The sequence below is a fragment of the Coregonus lavaretus genome, assembly GCF_964263955.1.
Source record: "Coregonus lavaretus genome assembly, chromosome: 7".
NCBI classification, from domain to species: domain Eukaryota; kingdom Metazoa; phylum Chordata; class Actinopteri; order Salmoniformes; family Salmonidae; genus Coregonus; species Coregonus lavaretus.
This window is the reverse complement of record NC_139994.1, coordinates 52,068,501-52,089,946: the sequence shown is the minus strand read 5'-3', so window position 1 is coordinate 52,089,946 and position 21,446 is coordinate 52,068,501. Positions and strand designations below refer to the sequence as shown.

The 21,446-nt window shown below is 43.2% G+C and overlaps 1 protein-coding gene across 1 annotated transcript in view; it reads right to left on the bottom strand.

The window, feature by feature from the left end:
- dock11 (dedicator of cytokinesis 11) overlaps positions 1–21,446 on the bottom strand; it is a 117,949-nt gene that overhangs the window by 75,932 nt on the left and 20,571 nt on the right. Inside the window, exons 6-18 of the mRNA XM_084166043.1 lie at positions 18,222–18,317; positions 14,086–14,220; positions 10,607–10,787; positions 9,430–9,509; positions 7,614–7,697; positions 6,991–7,131; positions 5,991–6,275; positions 2,907–3,029; positions 2,374–2,456; positions 2,040–2,162; positions 1,547–1,623; positions 1,230–1,414; positions 303–368 (exon numbers count right to left, since the gene is read on the bottom strand). Coding sequence (XP_084022169.1) covers positions 303–368; positions 1,230–1,414; positions 1,547–1,623; positions 2,040–2,162; positions 2,374–2,456; positions 2,907–3,029; positions 5,991–6,275; positions 6,991–7,131; positions 7,614–7,697; positions 9,430–9,509; positions 10,607–10,787; positions 14,086–14,220; positions 18,222–18,317 — 1,659 coding nt within the window. The remainder of the gene's footprint in view (positions 1–302; positions 369–1,229; positions 1,415–1,546; positions 1,624–2,039; positions 2,163–2,373; positions 2,457–2,906; positions 3,030–5,990; positions 6,276–6,990; positions 7,132–7,613; positions 7,698–9,429; positions 9,510–10,606; positions 10,788–14,085; positions 14,221–18,221; positions 18,318–21,446) is intronic.

Below are 21,446 nucleotides of genomic sequence, written 5' to 3'. Positions count from 1 at the left end.
GAGATAGAGAGAGAGAGAGAGAGAGAGAAAGAAGGAGACAGAGAGAGAGAGAGAGAGAGAGAGAGAGAGAGAGAGAGAGAGAGAGAGAGAGAGAGAGAAAGAAGGAGACAGAGAGAGAGCTCTCATTTCCTCTCCTAGCCAGCTGTAATAACTGGCTAAGCTTCTGTAAGAGGTATTTTCTCCTCTTTTTTCCGCCACTCCACTGTAGTTTAACTTGAACTTTGTCAAAAGTTAGTCTTCTCTCCTGGGGATCCCAGTCATTTTCACTAGATCAGACATTACAGTATCATCCAAACGCTCACCTTTAGAGGGGCCGCGCCTTCTTCGTCAGAGTCTCTGAACTGTACACACACGGCTACGTTTCTTGCCTGGAAGGATAAAAGACACTTCAGTCAATACAATAACTCAACCCAGGAAGGAGGACAGTTGTGAGTGATAATGTGAGCTGTAAACACAATGACCCACTGAACTCAATGTATACTGAACCCAGCCAATCAGAATGAGTTTTTCTTTCCACAAAAGGGCTTTATTACAGACATAAATTCTCCTCAGTTTCATCAGCTGTCCGGGTGGCTGGTCTCAGACGATCACGCAGGTGAAGAAGCCGGATGTGGAGGTCCTGGGCTGGCGTGGTTACACGTGGTCTGTGGTTGTGAGGCTGGTTGGACATACTGCCAAATTCTCTAAAACGACCTTGGAGGCGGCTTATGGTAGAGAAATTGACATTAAATTATATGGCAAAAGCTCTGGTGGACATCCCTGCAGTCAGCATGCCAATTGCATGCTCCCTCAAAACTTGAGACATTTGTGGAATTGTGTTGTGACAAAACTGCATATTTTAGAGTGGCCTTTTATTGTCACCAGCACAAGGTGCACCTGTGTAATGATGATGCTGTTTAATCAGCCTCTTGATATGCCACACCTGTCAGGAAGATGGATTATCTTGGCAAAGGAGAAATGCTCATTAACAGGGATGTAAACAAATTTGAGAAAAATAAGCTTTTTGTGCGTATGAAACATTTCTGGGATCTTTTAATTCAGCTCATGAAATGTGGGACCAACACTTTACATGTTGCGTTCATATTTTTGTTCAGTAGATGTACTGTACTTGCAAATCAGCTTGTTGTTGTTATTTGCACACCATTTTTTTTTGCAAAACAATATATCTCTCTCTTCCCTACATCCCTCCCCCCTCCCACCCTCCCTCCCCCCTTCCTCCTTTCCCCCACCTTGGCGAAGGTCTTCTGGTTGTCATATTTGAGCTGCAGGGGATAGATATACAGGTGGTTCTTGTAGACAGTGAAGGGGTAGTTATACTTGGCCTCCTCAGGGAGAAACTCCTCCATCTCCACTGAGACCCTCTCACACTTCTCCTCAAAGGGCTTGACTGGAATGTAGGACGAGGTCACCGTGTCTGAGGGAGAACAGGGAGGACGTTAGTGACATTATCAACCAATGTAATGGATTATGTAGTACGATTGTCAGTCAACCGCTCAATATTGTTCAATCAAATGTAAACAGCGGAAAACAGGGCAAAACTACCCACTTGAGAAGTCCGGAGGCACACACTCGATGGTGACATTCAGCTGTCCAGGGATAGTCTGCAGCTTGCTCTTCTCTGGCCTGAAGGGGTGAAAGTGTATGAAACAGTCATAACACTATAAGTATGTACGCCTGCAGTGCCAACAGACACTAGGATACCGACTGAAATGTACGTAGTCCAGCCAGCACACTAAACCACCTATACTGTACACTCTTAGAAAAAAGGGTTATTCGGTTCTTCGGCTATCCCCATAGGAGAACCCTTTTTTGGCTACAGGTAGAACCCTTTTGGGTTCCATGTAGAACCCTCTGTAGAAAAGGTTCTACATGGAACCCAAAAGGGTTCTACCTGGAACCAAAAGGGTTCTACCTGCAACCAAAAAGGTTATTCAAAGGGTTATCCTATGGGGACAGCTGAAGAACCCTTTTGGTTCTAGATTGCACCTTTTTTTCTAATAGTGTACAGTCACAATCATCACATCTAATTGATGACTCACTTCCTGATATCTGCCAGCATCTTGATGAGGTCATCGGTGGAGATCTTGCTGCTGTCCTGGCGATAGAGAGGAGAGAACTTCCCGTCCATGTCCAGACTGCCCTGGGCATCTTTAAACACTTGCCTGAGACAACAGAGACAGGATCATGTTTACGTGTAAGGAGGATGTACATAGTAAAATGCAGGTAAATATTCAAATAAAGACACCTGAGGTTGCAAATAAATCGCCACACTGCCTGAGGACAGTAAACATTATTTCCCAAATAGTGAGTCAATTATTCCACAGTTTTACATCTGATTTATGTGTTTTACAGTGTATGAGAGCTGTGTCTTACTTGGCAGCCCAGGCGAAGGGCATCCTATACTGGCCCAGGCGCTGACACGTCTGCTTGGCAGCCTTCAGAACCTTCTGGGCTGTCTGGATTGGAACACAGAGAATGAGTCCAATTTAATAACAGTAACAAGTTAATGAAAAGGTAATAACATGATTTATAACAGTGGCACAGCTACTCAAATGATCATGTTGGAAACAAGATCAAAATAGGCAAAACATGGGAAGCAATTCAGTTTAAAACAAGTTAAACAAGACACTTTAACAGTAGCTCTCTCCGCCATGACAGAATACACACAACCCAGGCAAACACAGTGGTGGCAGAATACCTTGTTGATGTCTGAAGGGAGACACACAACACACACACACACACACACACACACAACACACACCACACACACACACACACACACACACACACAACACACACCACACACACACACACACACACACACACACACACACACACACACACACACACACACACACACACACACACACACACACACACACACACACAGAGAGACAGACACATACCTTGTTGATGTCTGAGGTCTTGATGTAAGGCTCAGCACAGTATGTAATACCATTCTGTAGGACCTTCTCCACTCTGGCCACCAGGAAAATATCAGCATGGGGGTTGGTCACTGAGAAGATACCCTGGAGGAGAGATGAGGAAGAGAGGATAGATGGAGTAAAAGAAAGATGGAAGGATGAGGAAGAAAGATGGAGAAGACAGACGAAGGGAAAAATGACTATTTGAGACTGTTAGGCCTAATGATGACCCAGTGTGGTAGAAACGTTGCTTTTAAGCTTTAGATGTATTTCAACAGTTTGCAGGTATTCATCATTTTTCTGTTTGAAACTGTGACATTAGGACTACAGTAGTTCCTAGTCATATTAAGAGTGAGAGTTTATCAACTGTCTCCTGTACAGAGCCTGGAGCTGGGAAGTGGTTGGCTGTCGGTTGTTAGTGGCCGAAGTTATATAGGAAACCCAAACAGAGTTGAAACTATTTTTGGGTCAGTGAGATGAAGCCAACCGTGGCTCTTACACAGAGCGTCACACACACACACACACGCACACACACACACACACACACACACACATACACACACACGCACACACACACACACACACACACACACACACACACACACACACACACACACACACACGCACACACGCACACACACACACACACATACATACACACACATGCAAAAACATGTTCTTCCTGGGAGTGGCAGCACAGTAAGAGTGGAGATCGTGACACATTAGTAGACATTTGGAACACTTTAACAATACATCAGCTTTGACATAATCCGGACCAAAAGTTGCATTAAGTTGCTCTCGCAGGGGTCTAGCTAATGATTCTGCTACCAAAAACGGATTTACATAAATCACAATATAAAGTTGGCACTGAGTGAGACTGAGGGGAGCCTGCTAGCAGCCGTACTAGTGAGACACACCCTGACTTCTGTTGTGCAGTAGAGAGATGAGGGCTGAGGGCAGGCTGTCCTTGGACTACACCCAAACAGCACCTCAATTACACTGTGATCTGCTGGTCTCCAAGTCTATAATCAGACAGTAATCATAGAGGTAGGCTATTATCTATTTCTCTGTGTCCTGCTAGACTTTGCTAGGTCCACACACACACTGGACAAGAGTTTAATCAAGTTCTGTTTTTTTGTGTCATCAGCATGCATCGTTTGACCAACGAGAGTGAGAATGATCAATGTCTTGATTGATTCTATTCTGTTTGGTGCTCTGTTTGTCATTCTGTTTCTGGGTCCAGATATTTTATTACATGTATTTCCATTCTACCTCACAGGATTTTCTGCTGTGTATCTGTGTTCTTTCTGCTCCAGAGAGAGAGAGAGCGAGCTCTGTCATGTTTCCATGTTGTCTGGGGATGGGAGGTGCAGCACTGTAGGCAGTGGGCAATGGTGCTGTCTCCATCCGAACATTTTAGCGACCCTCCTCTTGGCCGCAGAGAAAACATTTAGCTGTTTTAAAGTTTTGCCGTTGGCCGGAGAGAAAATGTTTCCTGCAATTCTACACATTTTGCAATGGGGCTGAGAGAAAATGTGCAGTTTTAAAGCAAATTTCCTGCAATTATACAAATTTTTCCATGGCTTATGCCGTGTTCTTATGCTATCTGAGTGACTCAAACATTATAACAAAATCAATACGGGCCCCATACCATGACATTTTTTGAATTTTAGATTCTCCCTGAATGTCTTTTATTTTGGGGTGATTGTTAGTTCTCAAAGATTATCTTATTAACAAATATAGAGCTCCATTATCGTTTCTACATCCTTTATATCTGGTTTTAGTAGTTTAAGTTTACACTGACCGGGGCATACATATTATAAATAAAGTTGGCTACACTTCCAGGATTACAAGCTAGGTAGCTAATTACCTTAGAGGTTTCTCGGACGATCTGATGTTGTAACGTGTCACTTTGATCTTAAAAGTGCGCCACGGCGCGCTACTGCTAAATAAATATAGGGGAAACACCGGTACTGTGATTTATTGCTGGGTTCCAACGCTACTGCGGCTGGGTAATCCTGTAAATGGGACCAGCAGCGGTGTGTGTGTGCGTGCGCGGGTGTGTTAGGACATCACACTAGACTGTTCTTTTCTAGTCAACTGGCTTCAAACTGTTTAGCAAAACAGGCTAGGGGAGGGTGTATTTCACTGCTACTAGAGCAAGTTTGATATTGCAGTTTGATATTGCAGTTAGCCTTTGAAATGGTAATACTAGCTATATACAATACAGATAGGTTAACGTGAACACATTTCATAGCTGCTGTTCTCATTTACCCAAATACTGTATAATGACGAGTTAACGTTAAGGAGATCAACTTTGAAGCTTTGAGATATTCAACCGATTATTAACACGAAAATCCTCTGGTCAAAATCCTACAGTGTTGCACGGAAGTAGTAGCTGTAGCAATGGATGATGTAGTTATGTTGTATGTTTACGACCATGTGGACAACAGACTTAGTAAACAGTGTAGTCTCAGCCTGAATCTCAACAAGCTTTGAATGAAGGGGGAAAATCAATGGTATCATTCTGATTATGTACTGGTTGCGAAGACGTGTTCATAGTAGCACCAACAGAATCCCCCAGACACCAGAGGTAGTCCAGCGAAATCAGGAGAATCAGTCTACTGCTCTCACACACACACACGCTGCATTGTGGGTAAATGCAACGATGTGCACTATTGTGACACCTCATGGACTAGGTGAAAGAGGAGAGGACAGCCACTGTTAACCAGCACCGCTGACGACAACACCTTGCAATCCCCGACGGGAGTGGCTCATCTCTGGGTGTCTAATGCCTACTGACTGGTTCGTGGGTCATCAGAAAAAAACTATTTCCTAACAAATCTCAAGCCATCTTCAGTCATCCCTGTCCCACCAACTGATAATCTAAAGTAATCATATCAAATAAGGGAGAGACTTAGTTTGTAATCTTGGGATTCTGTGATGCCGCCATCATTTCTACAGATACACAAGCATGATTTAGTGTGTGTGTGTATGTGTGTAAACAAACACAATGCAACACACAGAATATATTATATAGGTCAGTTAAGGTCACTATGGTCCTACCTGAGTGGGGAATTGCAGCAGAGACTCAGACACCCTTTGTAGAATGGGCAGACCATTCCCTTTCCCTGTATCACTGTTCACTTCTCCATTCACTCCTCCTCCATTCACCCCGCCTCCATTCACCCCTCCTCCTCCTCCACCTCCCTCTGATGTAGGGGAGAGTGGAGAGGTGTCGGTCAGCATCTCTCGTACACAGGGAGGGTTGAGGTCCACGTGGAAGTCAGAAGAGATCTTACAGCTCTTAGACACGTCAAACAGGGCCAGGCTGATGAAGAACGGCTCCACCTGGATAACAGAGAGATGGGAGAGGGTGTGTATGTGTGTGTTTATGAAGTAAAAACAAGAGAGTGTGTGTGTGTGTGTGTATACGAGTGTATTTGCACTTCTGTAGACATCAGCATACTAGCTTGAATGATGGCAACCCCACTTCTTCCAGGAACCATTTCGCCTATGTGAGTTTGAGACTAGAGAAGGGGAGAGGAGGGGAGTGCAACAACTTCCCTCCATATAAATCTAGGCCAACTTCCCTTATTCCCCTCCCCTGAACCTATAAATGCTCTAGTGGGCATGAAGTTATTTATCACGGTGTTTTATGTCTACTGTAATCCACTCTGAAGGAGGGAGAGAGGGAGGACTGTGTTCTATACTGCTGGCTCATGCCAAAGAGGCTCTGCATTCGTCTCACACTCTAAACAGAATGCTTACTTCATTCATCAGGGAATCTGAATGTGGATAATGACTTAGGTCTCTATACATCAATTTGGCCATCTATCTTGAAGTATTTCAAATGTGCAATATTTTAGGAAAAAACATAACTACTTGAAATTCTAACCATAATTCTTTATACTTAAAAGATCAAAAATTGATATGAAAAAAAGTTGAATATACAACATAAACACTAAGTCTGATGTCAATTTTGGATCTGCTGTGCTCTGTTGTACGTTACTCATATACGACCTACGTTGGAGCAGGAGGATAGGGTGTGTGTGTGTGACCTTACGTTGGTGAGCACCCCGTCCCCCCTGTCGTTGGCACAGCCCTGCAGGCTGAAGGTGAGGTCATGGCAGCTGACGGCGATGCGCCGGCCGAAACGCTCCTCAAACGGCTTAACATCAGGCTCTATACCTGAGAAGTCCAACCTCTGGAGAGAGGAGAGGAGGGGGGAGAGGAGGAGTGGAGGAGGAGAGGAGGATGGGAAAGAGGTGGGAGGAGAGGGAGGAGGTGGGAGGGATGGGTGAGGAGAGGAGAGGAGGGAAAAAGATGGAGGGAGAGGGGGAAAGTAGAGTGGAGGAGAGAGGTGGGAGAGGAAGGAGGGGGGAGAAAGTAAGGAGGGAGGAGAGGGAGGTCGGGAAGAAAGATGAAGGAGAGAGGAGGGAACAGTGGTTAGCTTCTGGCATCCATCCCCATGGAAACATACAATATACAAACACAGACATTCTCTAACTGAGAGGTTCACTCGATGCCAGTTGAGCCAGCAGGCCCTGGGACTGCCCAGACAGACATGGCATATCATGCATCTATACACACCTATACACTGCCTACTATAAACCTGCTTAAAATAGACTTAAGCAACATTAACAAACATATTGGGGATGAATAGAGTCCAACACAGACGGTCCTAACCTGTGTTTCAGGGTCCAGAGAGAACAGCTTTTGCCTCCCCTCGTTCCTGTTGATTTTATTGAGCTGGTCTGTTTCCCTGGCGTACTGCAGAGAGAGAAACACAGACAAAGAACAGCCTCAGGTCACAGTGAGATCTCCATCATCCCTCTCTCCTCTCACACCATCCATCCATCCATCCATCCATCCCCAGAGAGAGACAGTAGAGTTAACCAGGAAGAGGAGAGCTGGGACATCTCAGAGCAGACAGCTCTCTTTGTTCTCCATGTGCTGTTCTGGGATTATAGGCACATTAAAGCAGTGAGGTGGTCTCTATGGGATAAACATAAGCTGCATCCCAAATGGCACACTATTCCCTCTAACGTCCACTACTTTTGCCCAGGGCCCATAGGGCACTATATAGGGAAAAGGGTGCCATTTGGGACATATCTATCCTGTACTGTTGTTACGTCCTGGATTAGAGGATGTAGCCTACAGTAGGGACCTGCTACAGACAAAAGAGCTAGTGAACTGTAGTTCTCTGATACTGAAATGCTATCAGATAAATACATGTGAAAGATCAGTGAGCAGATACCACTTTAGAGGCAATAGGGTGTGTCACGACTTCCGCCGAGGCTGCCTCCCCTCCTTGTTCGGCAGGTTTCGGTGTTCGTCGTCACCGGCTTACTAGCTACTGCCGCTCCCATTCTCATCACTCCACTTGTCATGTCTTGTCTTGTCAATCACACACACCTGGTTCATATCCCCTCATTAGTCCCCTCATTAGTGTTCCCTCTGCCCCCCTTGTCCTTGTGGGTGATTGTTTTATGTGAAGATGAGTGTAGCTCAGTTGAGCTACCCGTACGTTGTATTGCCGGGGTTATTTCTCCCCGTGTGCCTGTATTGTGTTCCAGTGCGCCTGTATTACGCCCTGTGCTGTTGACGCTATCCAGCGTAACTGTGTCCTACGGAATAACGTCTGTATTCTGTGATTTACCCTCCTGTGCCTGACTCCTTCAAATCACACTCTCACAGGGTGCAATTTGGGACGCAAGCATTTTGTTTCTCTAACTGACTAGAAAAACATTCCTTATCAATAATCATTACTGCTTAAACATATGTAAACTCTATCTGCTATCTAGAACCTAAAAGAGTTATTCAGCTGTCGTCCATAGGAGAACCCTTTTTGGCTCTAGGTAGAACCCTTTTGGGTTCTCTGTAGAACCCTTTCCACAGAGGGTCCTACATGGAACCCAAAATGGTTCTACCTGGAACCAGAAATGGTTCTACCTAGAACCAAAACGGGTTCTCCTATGGGGACACCCAAATAACCCTTTTGGAACCCTTTTTTCTACGAGTAAAACTTTTAAAACTGCACTTTCCGTTCTCTCCAAAGGAAACAGGATACGCTCTGTCTGAATGACCCTATAAAACCTCTCCACCATGTGGCTAGAATCACTACCATGTGTGTGTGTGGGGAATATCCACACTACTAGAATAAAACACTGCTGCTAATGAGACCAGAGGTGAAGAGAGCAAGTCAGACTAAAACATACTGCCAACATCCACCAGGCTGAATCAATTAGCAACAGGGTCTACACACTATGCCTAAGAGTGGACTGCACAGACAGCTACATTATGTATCATATGCTTAGTAAGAAATGTATTTAAAAATGAACATATATATATATATATGCTCGTTCGTATGATGGTAAGTATGATCTCAATCTCAATCAACTATTCTTATTTACATAACATAAATAGCATAGTTGACAGTAGGCCTACTTTATGGGATTCCTCTGTAGTGTGTGATTGATGTTGATAACAGTAACAGTATTACCTTGATGAGTTCAGGGTGTAGGCTCCTCCCCAGACTCTCCAATAGGCTCTCTCCTTTCCCCTGGCTGCTACTGTCGTCATCTGATTGGACGAGAGAGGAGTCAGTCAAAGAGAGTACTGATCATAGAGCCTGATGTATGATTCAGATGAGTATAATGACATCTGATATTAGTGCACCTTTTCCTTGATATCTGATCCTCCTAGAGTTGTGCACTTGGATATTCACCTGCACAAAGCTACTGGATGATTCTACTTCATGTTACATTCTTTACCTTCCATGTTGAGCGATGTCCCAATGAGCTTTTCCTACTAACTCTGCTGCGTGTCTGACTCCCTTCAGTGTGCTGGGGACCAGCCAGGCTAACTGACTCCCACAGCTTTCTGCTGTATTAGCCAAAATCTCTCAGCATCTCAGAGGCATATGAGAAAATAATGTATTTGTTTTTAGAGGGACGTTTGAGGAGAGTGTGTCTACCCTTATGAGAAAATGAATGTCCCAAACTGTCAATTGCTCAGAGGCTGTACACACAGGTAAACATGAAGACACGGACACACACACACACAGACAGACACGCACACAGACAGACACGCACACAGACAGACACGTATGCATGCAAAAAAACCACATATCAAATCAAAGTTTATTGGTCACGTGCACAAAAAACACAAAAACACACACACACACACACACACACAGCTGCTGGATCATAATGTTGGTGTTCCTCCACTTATCTAACAGCCATTATATGCATAGTTCAATAGTTCACAATAACTTCCTTTTATGTCAACAAACAATTCCAATGAAGTTTGAAAGGGGAACTAAATGCTAGAGGCAGATAAAATGACTGGTGAAAACTAGCAATACAATGCTGCCTTGTTGTACCAACTGTTGTGTATCATCCTGTAATTGACTGTTTAGGCTATTCAGTGTGTGTTTACAGGTTAGGGGGAGGGATTTGAAACTCCTAGAGGAGATGACTGTGTTGAAAGACATGTGCAACTTTTCTTTGGAAAAAATAGCAGGAGTGGAGTAGCTAAATAATACGATTTTTTTGTACTGCAGGTGTGTAGGAGTAGGAGAGTACAGGATACAGTGTGTGTGTGTGTGTGTGTGTGTGTGTGTGTGTGTGTGTGTGTGTGTGTGTGTGTGTGTCCAGTCTAATCCCTTCCATCCTCACCCAGGGCACAGTCTAGGCTGTCTCCTCCGTTCCTCCTGTCTCCTCCCTCGGTGCTGCTCTGCAGCGCCTGTTTCAGGGTGACCACCCACTCCTCCATCTCCGCCTCGCTGTCCGCAGCCAGGAAGTGGCTGTAGCGCTCCTGCATCTTCAGCTCAAATCCGTTACGGCGCATCTTAGGGCACTGGGAGGGGGGGGGGGGGGGGGGGGGGGTTGGAGTCATTTAGTAACATAAGCTTAAAACAGTTACTACAGATCTTAGGGCACTGGGGTGAAAATCTAGAAGTTTGGTTGGAGTCATTTAAACATTGTGGCTCAAAGCTCAAAGCTGTTACCGCACATCTTAGGGCGCTGGGGAGGAGAGACAGAGGATAGGCCTGGTTGGAGCAGCATATTGCCAAATAACACTCGGCTCAACACTCAAACGTGCTAGTGAGTAGCCAGCTAATATTTAGAGTTTAGCCAACTTGGGTCTATTTGCTAGCTAGATAACAAGGCAGAACAGTTGAATTGTTATGAACACACCCTTCTGTCCGTCTCCAACTGTTTGAACAGCATGCTAGCCTGTCTGCTTTGTTCAGATGTTGAAATCAATAACTTATTTCTCAGAATGAGAACGAGTTGCCAATTCCCTATATAATTGTGTTTTATGCTTATTGCACATTTATAAAACACAGACTAGACAGCTAGTATAACAGTCTTTGGTTAAAATGCTGCTAGGTACCGACAAACTGAGCAATGTTTATTGATACACCCGTTTTAGTAGTGTCTGCTCTGTGCGCAGTTTGAGTAGTTGAGACATAAAAAGGGTATCGTTAGAAAGGTTAACTTCTCTATTACAGTAAAATAATGTCTGTTAGATTAATTTGGATTTTAAGAATAATGACTAAAGAATTTCTGTGGTTGTGGTTGTTGTCTTGTTCCCTGTGTCCGAGGATTGGTGAGTCAGGCGTTGGTGAAATGCAGTATCTAAACAATGATGAGAGATGGACTGACTCCGGACTCTGACCAGGGGAATGTGAAAAACGATCCTCCAGGCTTGGTGGATGACGAGGATTTGGACCCTGAAAGACCGCAATTGGATGAAATGTTTATTAGTTCTGATGTGATCTCTGAGATTAATCATGCTTGTAAAATACATTTATCCTGAATGTGGGAATATTTAGTCAAAGGGGTGGATTGTTAGATTAATTTGGATTTTAAGAATAATGACTAAAGAATTTCACCCCAAACACAGTATAAATGTTAGAATTATCATGTAGTGTCAACCCACTAACAGAGGGGGCGTTACTAACCATTCAAGGGGGAAGGCGGGAACTGTTTAAGAAAGCCACCTAAAGGTGGGAGGAGCATAGTGTCTTTGTTTGTCAAGGGGTATAAAAACAGTATGTTTGCGTTTTTGAGCAGAGCTCTCCTTGAATAAATTTACCGATAATTACTTGTGGATTGTGGACCTTGAATCATTGATGATTAAAACCAGAGCTTTACAACCTCTGGTAATGATTCAAGCTTAGGTTGAATTAGAGATAGAAATTCACATGACAATGTCTCAATGTGATTCAGTGTCCATATGACCAATTCTGTTGGACCAAACCTCAAATGCAAATAGCACGTTGAAACCGCTTGACAGAGAGGAAGAAGTGATCTCTCATCTCTGTTGTTGTGAGTGGCATGGGAAGGGGCTTGGTGTGTGTGTGTGTGTGTAAACAGAGTGGAAGAGGCAAAGCGAGATTAGTTTCTTTGGGCTTATTTTGGACCTAAGTTTGTGGCCTGCCTTCCCGCCTTTGGGACAACGACTCCCATTGTTAGGGCGGAGACATGAGCATCTCGTCATTATATACAGATCTCTGATGTAAATGGGAAGAAATGACAGATCTCTGATGTAAATGGGAAGGTGCACACAGCACAGAAGGAGTGAAGGAGACAAGACCAAAAAAACAACATGAGAACAAGCGGACATAAACGCTAAAAAAAATAAAAATAAAAAATTGCGATACAGGCATTTGAAATATCGTGCAAAAACATACATTCAAAATAATGTTATATATCGCCCAGTCATAGGTCCCTGATGGATTTGCTATCCCAAAAGGGGTCCCCGGCCCCAAAAAGGTTTGGGAACCCCTGTCTTAGGTCACTGGGAGGAGGGGAGAAAGAGGAAAGTTTGCAGGAGTCATCAACAGGTTTGTGCACTTAATTGCAGTCTACTAGTACAAACCATCAATTTCGTGTTAATAGGGCAAAAACTTAGCCTAAATAGTTATACATTCATTACCAAAGTCAACAACATAAAGCACCATAGACCTTTGGTCTTGCAAACATCAGTGTTAGCTTTAATACAAAGAACCTTTGGATAATCACCCGCCATATTCAGTAGATGCCTTTCTGCAAAATGACTCCGTTCACTCACTATATCTCCAAAATACTTTCAACCAATGGAAAGCTTCTTGGCAGTCTCTCCAGCCTACTGTACCACCCAGTGCCAACACTCAGCAGTCTCTCTCATTCATTAACAATAAAAACGCTAAACGCAGCCATTTTGTTATACCCGGTGACTGGAATGCAGTATCCTGACTTAATTTTCAAGAAGGTTGCCTTTTTATGTGGTCACAGTGGGAGTTTTCCCAATGGAATTCCATTTTACTGGGAAGTGAGAATGTACACCCAACAGAATTCCATCTAGTTATTGTGTAATACATACTGTAGCTTACCTGTTGACTGGTTTTTAGGCCTAAATCTTTATCAGCAACTATTCCCACTGGGCACAGACGTAATTTAAACGTGCAGTTTGGTTTACATTTGGTTGAGTTGTCAACTAATGTGAATTCAACATGAATTCAACAAAAAATGTCACCATGTTGATGACTTACGTTGATGACTTTTTCCAAATCCAATCAGTTTTCTAAGTCGATTCAACATCATCACATAAAAAAAATAAAAAAATAGGAATATCATGTAAACAACGATGATTCAACCAGTTTTTTCCCAGTGGGTTGTTGTGTAACAAGCCTGATTCTGAGTGTGCTGGTGCCATTTTTGCCTCTTTAGAGTCCAGAGATGACTTATTAATTGAATTAGCAATGATCTATTTGATTATCAAAGACTTCCTTTCATGGCTGGCAGGAAGAAAGTCTACCGTCTAGGACAGAGAAGACAATATATATAGATTTGTCTGTCTCCACAAAGCCCAGAGTGCATGGTGTGCCTCTGTAAGCAAATGGTCAATCTATTCCAGGGACACATTAGGAACAAACATTAACCATATACAAAGATACACCGTACTGTATTCTTCAAAACAACCACTTGACGTCAATGATCTCCAAGTCAAGATGAGATAAGAGGCCGTGTTCAATAAGCATCTCAAAGTAGCTGATCTAGGATCAGGTCCCCCCCTGTCCATGTAATCTTATTCATTGTGATCTAAAAGACCAAAATGATCCTAGATCACCACTCTGAGACTCTTTGTGAATAAGGTCCCAGGTCACCTGAATGACGTCTATACAGGAGTCCAGGTAGATGGATCCTTTGGTGTCCTTGCAGTTCTTCTCATCCTTGTAGGAGTTGAGGATGTAGGAGCCGTCTGGCAGCTGGGACAGGTAGGAATACCTCCTCTTAAAAACCTGATAATCAGAAGAAGGGTTTCAATTCAAAATCATCCAATAGCAACGTTGCTTTTATTTCTAATAGTGTACATCTGCTGTACAGTCTAGTGGATGTGTGTGTACAGAGGTAGATAAGGCTGGTGATCAAATGTATTGTTGTGACATTGTGTATACAGCACATGGTGTACCGTCAATAGGCTAGGCCCAGTATCCCCATGCAGCTACTACTAGCAATACTTTAGCATTCCTTTAGCATTCCTTTAGCATTACTTTAGCATTCCTTTAGCATTACTTTAGCATTACCTAACGTATTGCACAGAGACTATGTATGAACAGATCTAAATCTATCAAAGACCACACGTTTTTTTTTAATCAACCATGAATGAACCTTTCTGAATACAGTGCATTCAGAAAGTATTCAGAATCCTTGACTTTTTCCACATTTTGTTACGTTACAGCCTTATTCTACAATGGATTAAATAGATTTCTTCCCCCTCATCAATCTACACACAATACCCCATTATGACAAAGCAAAAACAGTTTTTTTTGTGTATATAGTTGTAGATACTTTTTTTGATTGGCTGAATCAGGTAGGGCCCTATCAAATCCGCGATGCGGAGAACGCGAACGGAATCACAGAATCCAGACATTAAAACGGACTTCAACAATATTCAAAAATGTATTGAACTTAGTAGGATATCAACTAAATGTATTGAACTTATTAGAACACTTATTAATTAGATCAGGATTATCATAAGACATGAACAAAATGCATCCGAGTGGCGCAGCGGTCTAAGGCACTGCATCGCAGTGCTAGAGGTGTCACTACAGACCCGGGTTTGTTCCCGGGCTGGATCACAACCGGCCGTGATCGGGAGTCACATAGGGTGGCGCACAATTGGTCCAGTGTCGTCTGGGTTTGGCCGGTGTAAGCTGTCATTGTAAATAAGAATTTGTTCTTAACTGACTTGCCTAGTTAAATTAAGGTTAAATTATTTTTTTATTTTTTTTAATGCATCAATGATTCGTATTTTCCTTCTTTCTTTCTGAAGAGGCAACGCGGGAATAGCCTTTCTGTGTGTGCGTGTTTGTTTGTCTACCACTTTGTGTAGCCATTAGAGATGATGCTAATGATAACCGTCTTCTGGTAGATGGAAAGGCTTTCCCAAAAACCTTCTCAATTAAATGTTAACTACAAAATAGCCTATGCCTACCTGCAGAATGATATTATGATTATTTGGCGATTTGTGATTTGAAAAGTCCGCAATCAGAAACACAGCTAATCAAACAAGTCTCTTGATGGTGCACACCTGAATTAAAGGGTATCTACACCCCAAAATAAAAATGTATTCGATTTTTCGATTGATGTGGTTTAAGTATTGTTGTGGACTTAGAACATCTAATTTTGTTGTTTTATATATATTTAAAAAAACTGATTTTGAGAGCGAAAACCCCCCAAAAAATCTGAAAAATGTAAAACTGGGAAAAGAAAACGGAAAAAACTGAATTAGGCCAAAAATATGACTGATTTTATAGGGCCCTAATCAGGTATGTTAGTGCTGAACAAGAGCCTGCAAATCAAATCAAATCAAATCAAATCAAATCAAATCAAATCAAATTTTATTGGTCACATGCGCCGAATACAACAGGTGCAGACATTACAGTGAAATGCTTACTTACAGCCCTTAACCAACAGTGCATTTATTTTAAACAAAAAAGTAAGAGTAAAACAACAACAAAAAAGTGTTGAGAAAAAAAGAGCAGAAGTAAAAAATAAAGTGACAGTAGGGAGGCTATATATACAATAGAATAAAGTGACAGTAGGGAGGCTATATATACAGGGGGGTACCGTTGCATAGTCAATGTGCGGGGGCACCGGCCAGTTGAGGCAGTTGAGGCAATATGTACATGTGGGTAGAGTTAAAGTGACTATGCATAAATACTTAACAGAGTAGCAGCAGCGTAAAAAGGATGGGGTGGGGGGGCAGTGCAAATAGTCCGGGTAGCCATGATTAGCTGTTCAGGAGTCTTATGGCTTGGGGGTAGAAGCTGTTGAGAAGTCTTTTGGACCTAGACTTGGCACTCCGGTACCGCTTGCCGTGCGGTAGCAGAGAGAACAGTCTATGACTAGGGTGACTGGAGTCTTTGACAATTTTGAGGGCCTTCCTCTGACACCGCCTGGTATAGAGGTCCTGGATGGCAGGGAGCTTTGCCCCAGTGATGTACTGGGCCGTACGCACTACCCTCTGTAGTGCCTTGCGGTCAGAGGCCAAGCAGTTGCCATACCAGGCGGTGATGCAACCAGTCAGGATGCTCTCGATGGTGCAGCTGTAGAATTTTTTGAGGATCTGAGGACCCATGCCAAATCTTTTTAGTCTCCTGAGGGGGAATAGGCTTTGTCGTGCCCTCTTCACGACTGTCTTGGTGTGTTTGGACCATGATAGTTCGTTGGTGATGTGGACACCAAGGAACAGAGTCCTTTTGTGATACATGATCTACATCATTTATAGTACAGGACTTTTCCCACATTTTGTGACGTTACAGCTTTATTCTGAAATCAATAAAAAAATGTTTTCCTCATACCCCATAATGACAAAGCAAAACAGGTTTTTAGAAATTTTTGCAAATAAAAAACATGACATTTACATAAGTATTCAGACCCTTTACTCAGTACTTTGTTGAAGCACCTTTGGCAGTGATGACAGCCTTGAATCTTCTTGGGTATGACCCTACAAGCTTGGCACAGCTGTATTTGGGGTGTTTCTCCCATTCTTCTCTGCAGATCCTCTCAAGCTCTGTCAGGTTGGATGGGGAGCGTCGCTGCACATCTATTTTCAGATCTCTCCAGAAATGTTCAATCAGGTTCAAGTCCGGGATCTGGCTGGGCCACTCAAGGACATTCAGAGACTTGTCCCGAAGCCACTCCTGCGTTGTCTTGGCTGTGTGCTTAGGGTCGTTGTCCTGTTAGAAGGTGAACCTTTGCCCCAGTCTGAGGTCCTGATCACTCTGGAGAAGGTTTTCATCAAGGATCTCTCTGTACTTTGCTCCGTTCATCTTTCCCTCGATCCTGACTAGTCTCCCAGTCCCTGTCGCTGAAAAACATCCCTACAGCATGATGGTGCCAGGTTTCCTCCAGACGTGACGCTTGGCATTCAGGCCAAAGAGTTCAGTCTTGGTTTCATCAGACCAGATAATCTTGTTTCTCATGGTCTGAGAGTCCTTCAGGTGCCTTTTGGCAAACTCCATGCAGGCTGTCATGTGCCTTTTACTGAGGAGTGGCTTCCGTCTGGCCACTCTCCCATAAAGGCCTGATTTGTGGAGTGCTGCAGAGATGGTTGTCCTTCTGGAAGGTTCTCTCTTCTCCACAGAGGAACTCTGGAGCTCTGTCAGAGTGACCATCAGGTTCTTGGTCACCTCCCTGACCAAGGCCCTTCTCCCCCGATTGCTCAGTTTGGTCGGGCGGCCAGCTCTAGGAAGAGTCTTGGTGGCCACTTTATTCTTGGGGACCTTCAATGCTGCAGAAATGTTTTGGTACCCTTCCCCAGATCTGTGCCTCGACACAATCCTGTCTCGGAGCTCTACGGACAATTCCTTCGACCTCATGGCTTGGTTTTTGCTCTGACATGCACTGTCAACTGTGGGACCTTATATAGACAAGTGTGTGCCTTTCCAAATCATGTCCAATCAATTTAATTCAATAAAGTTGTAAAAACATCTCAAGGATGATCAATGGAAACAGGATGCACCTGAGCTCAATTTTGAGTCTCATAGCAAAGGGTCTGAATACTTATGTAAATAAGGTATTTCTGTTTTTTTATATTTAATACATTTGCAAAAATGTTTTAAAAAAACAGTTTTTGTCATTATGCAGTATTGTGTGTAGATTGATGCGGTATTGTATGTAGATTGATTAGGAAACATTAAAAAACATTTTTTTGAATAAGGCTGTAACTTCAAGGGGTCTGAGTACTTTACGAATGTCAGTAGACAAGGATGGTGGGTGAGCTGTTCTAACTCACCCTCATGGAGACAGACAGGCTGCTGTTGATGTTGGCTTTCTGCAGCCAGCCCTGCTTCATGATACCTCCTCTCTGAGAGCACAGAGATGACGAGTCCTGGTGACACACACACACACACAGGAAGGAAGGAGAGTTAGTATTGATAATGGGTGTGGATATACAATCAATAGGCTAATACACACACGTCACACCCACACCCACACACACGCACGCACACACACACAACTCAGTTAACACATTGAAGTGGCACTGTCCTTTGCGCTCGTCCGATCGTAAGTATGCCTCTCTCTAGCTCTGTGCTGTAATCCAATTGGCTGAGCTCTCTCCTCTGTCCTCCCTCATTACTCCAACCCCTCCCTCGCTTCGAGAACCCCCTTCATCCCTATATCCGACCCTCCCTCGATCACACATGAAAAAATACTCCAGTTTACTATAGAATACTACTGTACTTACTATATAATTATGTAGTAAACTGTAGTATACTGTAGAATACTATACTACACACTGTAGTATCCCTCGGCCATGTGTAATTCTTACTATATAATTTTGTAGTATACAGTAGAATACTATAGTAAATACTACAGTATACAACAGAATGCAAAAACACTACAGTAATTCCTTCAATAATGTCTGCAAAAACACTATAGTCCGCAAAATTACTACAGTAATTACAATAGTTTATTATACAACAGCTTTAATTTGCATATACCCTGCCCATTCTCCTCCCCCATATCCCAGTTTACAGTGAGGGAAAAAAGTATTTGATCCCCTGCTGATTTTGTACGTTTGCCCACTAACAAAGAAATGATCAGTCTATAATTTTAATGGTAGGTTTATTTGAACAGTGAGAGACAGAATAACAACAAAAAAATCCAGAAAAACACATAAATTGATTATAAATTGTCGAAAATGTTATAAATTGAATTGCATTTTAATGAGGGAAACAAGTATTTCACCCCCTCTCAATCAGAAAGATTTCTGGCTCCCAGGTGTCTTTTATACAGTTAACGAGCTGAGATTAGGAGCACACTCTTAAAGGGAGTGCTCCTAATCTCAGCTTGTTACCTGTATAAAAGACACCTGTCCACAGAAGCAATCAATCAATCAGATTCCAAACTCTCCACCATTGCCAAGACCAAAGAGCTCTCCAAGGATCTCAGGGACAAGATTGTAGACCTACACAAGGCTGGAATGGGCTACAAGACCATCGCCAAGCAGCTTGGTGAGAAGGTGACAACAGTTGGTGCGATTATTCACAAATGGAAGAAACATAAAAGAACTGTAAATCTCCCTCGGCCTGGGGCTCCATGCAAGATCTCACCTCGTGGAGTTGCAATGATCATGAGAACGGTGAGGAATCAGCCCAGAACTACACGGGAGGATCTTGTCAATGATCTCAAGGCAGCTGGGACCATAGTCACCAAGAAAACAATTGGTAACACACTACGCCGTGAAGGACTGAAATCCTGCAGCGCCCGCAAGGTCCCCCTGCTCAAGAAAGCACCTATAAGGGGCCATCTGAAGTTTGCCAATGAACATCTGAATGATTCAGAGGAGAACTGGGTGAAAGTGTTGTGGTCAGATGAGACCAAAATCGAGCTCTTTGGCATCAACTCAACTCGCCGTGTTTGGAGGAGGAGGAATGCTGCCTATGACCCCAAGAACACCATCCCCACCGTCAAACATGGAGGTGGAAACATTATGCTTTGGGGGTGTTTTTCTGCTAAGGGGACAGGACAACTTCACCGCATCAAAGGGACGATGGACGGGGCCATGTACCGTCAAATCTTGGGTGAGAACCTCCTTCCCTCAGCCAGGGCATTGAAAATGGGTCGTGGATGGGTATTCCAGCAAGACAATGACCCAAAACACACGGCCAAGGCAACAAAGGAGTGGCTCAAGAAGAAGCACATTAAGGTCCTGGAGTGGCCTAGCCAGTCTCCAGACCCTAATCCCATAGAAAATCTGTGGAGGGAGCTGAAGGTTTGAGTTGCCAAACGTCAGCCTCGAAACCTTTATGACTTGGAGAAGATCTGCAAAGAGGAGTGGGACAAAATCCCTCCTGAGATGTGTGCAAACCTGGTGGCCAACTACAAGAAACGTCTGACCTCTGTGATTGCCAACAAGGGTTTTGCCACCAAGTACTAAGTCATGTTTTGCAGAGGGGTCAAATACTTATTTCTCTCATTAAAATGCAAATCAATTTATAACATTTTTGACATGCGTTTTTCTGAATTGTTTTGTTGTTATTCTGTCTCTCACTGTTCAAATAAACCTACCATTAACATTATAGACTGATCATGTCTTTGTCAGTGGGCAAACGTACAAAATCAGCAGGGGATCAAATACTTTTTTCCCTCACTGTATGCCACCCATGTGAGAAACCTAAATGTCACATATAGACCACATATTGTGTTCCCTACGGCCCATACACAAAAAAATTTTTTATGCATGCATGATTTGAATAAAAGCGTCTGCAAAATGGCATATTATTATTATTATTATTATTATGGAAAATTTGCTCTTTGAGTATTTTGTCAAGTAGGTTTCCTCAAGGAGAAACCCCCCACTATAGTAAATACTACAGTAATGTCCACAAAAACACTATAGTAAATACTATAACATTCACTACAAAAACAATTACTACAGGATTTATACTATAGTAATCTGTAAATACGACAGTATATTACAGTCATGTCCGCAACACTACAGTGAATACTCTAAAGTCCGCAAAAACACTACATTGAATACTATAGTATTTATACCATAGTATACTGCAGTATTTTTCATGTGGGATCCCTCACCAATCTCCCTGATTGCATTATCATTGATTCATTCTTATGGTCATTCCTCTCCTCTCTCTCTATCTCTCTCGCTCTCCCTCTCTCTATCTCTCTCGCTCTCGCTCTCTCTATCTCTATCTATTTCTCTCTCTAGTGGTTATAAAAGGATGCTGGGATGAAAGGAATAGGCTAAATATAGACATATAGATCTATCAGTGATACACCATTACGGCTTCCTCCCTCTGAGACAAGATGTCTGGGGTGTAGCTAGAAAGGACATTGTAAGTCATGTAACATTAGCCAGCCTCTTTTAGTGCTCCTGGATTGATAGACAGCCTCTGCTCTGCTCTCTTTCTCCCTCTCTCTTTAGTACTGAGCTGTATCTGAAATGGCAGCCTATTTCCCTGTATAGTGCGCTACGTTTGCCAGGGCCCATAGGGCT